Genomic DNA, 3,080 nt, shown 5'->3' on the forward strand with positions numbered 1-3,080 from the left:
GACAGTTGGAGTTCAGAAAAAATAAGACAGGCCCTTGAACAAGCAACTACAACAGCATCTGAGAGGTAAATGCCCAGAAACTCCTGATCCTTGCCTGCAGTAGAGGGATTGTCCAGGCCCATGTGTGTGCATATGTGTGTGTGTGTGTGGATGTGACCTCATCAGGTAAATGTGTACCAGACAGTATTCATGGGCAAGTGTATTGTGTGTGTTCATGAGGGTGCACAGGGAGAATTTGAGAGCATGTGAGCACCCATGTTATTGTTAATGGCTTAGAAAGGCTTGCAAAGAGAATGTGCAGTTTTATTGGGAGGAGAACTTTGGATATCAGAATTCATGGATGGGATTTCTAAGCCTTGAATCTAATATGAGGATCCACGTGGGGTATCTAGTGAGGGGAGGCATTGCCTTCTGATTCTGTGAAATGAGTCCAGTCTTTTAGGAGGAATGAAAGAGCTGTTCCTATTAGTATATCATTTCTGTATGAGGACCAGGTCCACAGACCTGAAGGGGGAAGAGATGACAGGTGTGATACACAACTGGAAAGACTCTGTGTGCCCTCAATGCAAGCGCATGTCTGTACTCTGGGGTTGCTGAGTATGAAAGCAGAGCAGGGGCTGGGGCAGACAGAGGCTGAGACATCCTGGGAGGAAATGCCCACGCCTCTCCCTCTGTACATCCTTCACAGAGCTGACAGCATGAAGGTCCTCCTGCTGCTAGCAGCTGTGATCATGGCCTTTGGTAAGAGTTGACCCTGAACTAAGCAGGTAACCTGAGGAGGGAGGCGGCCTAACCAGAGAGCTTTCCTTCCTGTTGCCCTAGCCCTGACTCTTGGTGGGAGAAGAAAGGAAGAGACTCTCAGGGGGAGAAGTTAACAGAGAGATGCCTTTAAGAGACATTGCACTGGCTTGGACACACTTCACCAGGCCATTTCTCTATTTCCTTTCAGTTCCAATACAGATCCATGGCAGCCCTATGAATTTTGGTGAAATGGTCCTCAATACAACGGGAAGGCCATTTTGGCCTTTTTTTAACTCCTATGGTTGCTACTGTGACTATGAAGGCAAAGGAACCCCCAAAGATGCCATAGATAGGTGAGCCCACCCCTATTCTCTATAACTCTAGCTGAAGTGAGAAGGTTAGAGACGGTAACCTAGGCCCCAGTGGCCCGGTCGATTTTAAGCAGCAAAGGTCAACATATTGAGAACTCTCCTCTGGACAATTCCAAAGTTCTTGAGTCTCATAGCTAAGGGTCAAAGGTCAAGGAAAATCCTAGGCCCCAGGACTCCAGGGCTGTGAAAAGGCAACCTCAAGAGAACTTGTTCCTAAATAGGTGCTGCTTTGTTCACAATTGTTGCTACTCTGATCTGGAGAAACGTGGATGTGACATAAAAGTTCTGAACTATGAGTTCACCTCTGAAACAGGCATTATCATCTGTTCTGGTAAGAAAGACCCTGAGATGCCAGCAAACTCCGTTCGCATCTTTGTTGATCACATGCATACTGGGGACTTCACTGGTGCAGGAGGGGAATCTACTAAGAACCTCACAGTCAAGTAGGAAGCAAAAAGAATAAATGGTGAAGAGGGTGGTGAAGACTCCAATAGGAGAGCAGAAAAAGCCTTCACCCAGCCTGATGCTTGAGGTGGATCCTGCAAGCAGTGGTATCTAAGCTGAGTCCTAAAAGACTCAACACAATGTCAAGCCAGGTCTTGCCAGCAATTGTCTTGAGGTTTGTGTGCTCCACAATAGGGACCTATGATTTAGCAAAGCAGCAGTAAGCACATTTTCAAAAAGAGGACTCACTCTATCTGGAGAGGGGATCGGTGGCAGGTAGAGGGACACATCGTATATAAAAAACAACCACAATCCGGTTGGAAGATCTCACCCTGGAAGTTTTCCAGAGAACTGTGGTGCTGGGACTGGGCAACTTCTACAGCACAGAATCAGCCCTGCTCCTCAGCTCCCATGTGTTGCCAGCATCTGAGCTTATACTATAAGCCACACTAATGGTCCAAGGACCCTGGCCTCTGATGAGAGGTAGCCTTCAACTAGAAAAGATAGAGGAAATGAACAGGTCCCAGAAGCCCTCTTCAATTCTACTTTTGACTTTTCAGTCAGAATAAAGCTGCCTGTAACTTAAGACCAAGGTACATGGTGGATCATACAGGCTTTCACCAATTTCATCCATCCAGAGGCCTGCGACTGGGACTACTAACACAAGCAGACCTGCTAGCAGGAAGGTGGGGCTATCATTGCTAGCACTGTAGCTCAGAGAGCAAGGTGCTAGCTTAGCATGCCCGAGAGTATGGTGTCCATCCCTAGCACTTTGTGAATTGGGCAAGAAAAGTCATGTCTAGAATCCCAGAGCTCATGATGTAGAGGCAGGAGGATTATAAGTTTAAGGTCACATTTAGCCTTTTATTGAGTTCAAGGCCAGCCTATGCTACCCTGTCTGTAATGTTTTAAACCGGGGGGGGGGGGCTAGAAAATGAAGCAAACCTCTTCTGAGACTTCTAAGGTTCCCAGATGCAACAACGGAATATTAACAACTTGAGCTCAGGGTCTGTGTTCACCTAATTTCAGCAAACCAGGACTCCTGTAAGAAAGAGCTGTGCCAGTGTGATAAAGTTGCTGCTGAATGTTTTGCCCAGAACCTGAAAAGCTACAGTAAGAAGTATCACCGCTATCCTAACGTGGGGTGCAATGGAAAGACACCCGAGTGCTAAGAGAGCAGCGGTCTGAAACCCCTGCATGTGGGCCTTCTCTCACACTTCTCTCAGCCCATCCACATCACCATAAGATAAATAAAACACCCTGTCCCACCCCCGTGGCAAGGTGAGGCCCTTCTGCCTCACCCAGAATGAGGCACCAAAGCAGTGCATCAGGCTGATCCTTTCCCACCATTGCACTACCAACACATTTCCTCACTTCCACCTTCCCCTTCACAGCAATCTTCCTCCCACTACCTAAGAAAGTCCTAGGACTCTCACAAATAAAGTCATGTATCTAAAACTGTGTGCCTATTCTCTTATTTCAAAATGAGCTGCTGATAGAAATTATACATACTAAAAGCATCAG

General features: G+C 47.0%; 1 protein-coding gene across 1 annotated transcript; it reads left to right on the top strand.

Moving 5' to 3' along the window:
* Window positions 1-698: 698 nt before the first annotated feature.
* Window positions 699-2,728, top strand: LOC127211767 (phospholipase A2, membrane associated-like). The gene is made up of 4 exons (XM_051171812.1): window positions 699-741; window positions 950-1,094; window positions 1,334-1,443; window positions 2,586-2,728. Exons 1-4 carry the CDS (start codon window positions 699-701, stop codon window positions 2,726-2,728), a joined length of 441 nt encoding a protein of 146 aa, XP_051027769.1.
* Window positions 2,729-3,080: the final 352 nt, after the last annotated feature.

This window comes from Acomys russatus, chromosome 29 (genome assembly GCF_903995435.1).
Source record: "Acomys russatus chromosome 29, mAcoRus1.1, whole genome shotgun sequence".
Lineage (NCBI taxonomy): Eukaryota > Metazoa > Chordata > Mammalia > Rodentia > Muridae > Acomys > Acomys russatus.

Bases quoted from the DNA above. Each gene is read 5' to 3' on its own strand.
- LOC127211767 (XM_051171812.1), top strand. From the start codon at position 699: ATGAAGGTCCTCCTGCTGCTAGCAGCTGTGATCATGGCCTTTG. The intron at 742-949 runs GTAAGAGTTGAC...ATTTCCTTTCAG, and splicing joins AGCTGTGATCATGGCCTTTG to TTCCAATACAGATCCATGGC. The intron at 1,095-1,333 runs GTGAGCCCACCC...GTTCCTAAATAG, and splicing joins CCCAAAGATGCCATAGATAG to GTGCTGCTTTGTTCACAATT.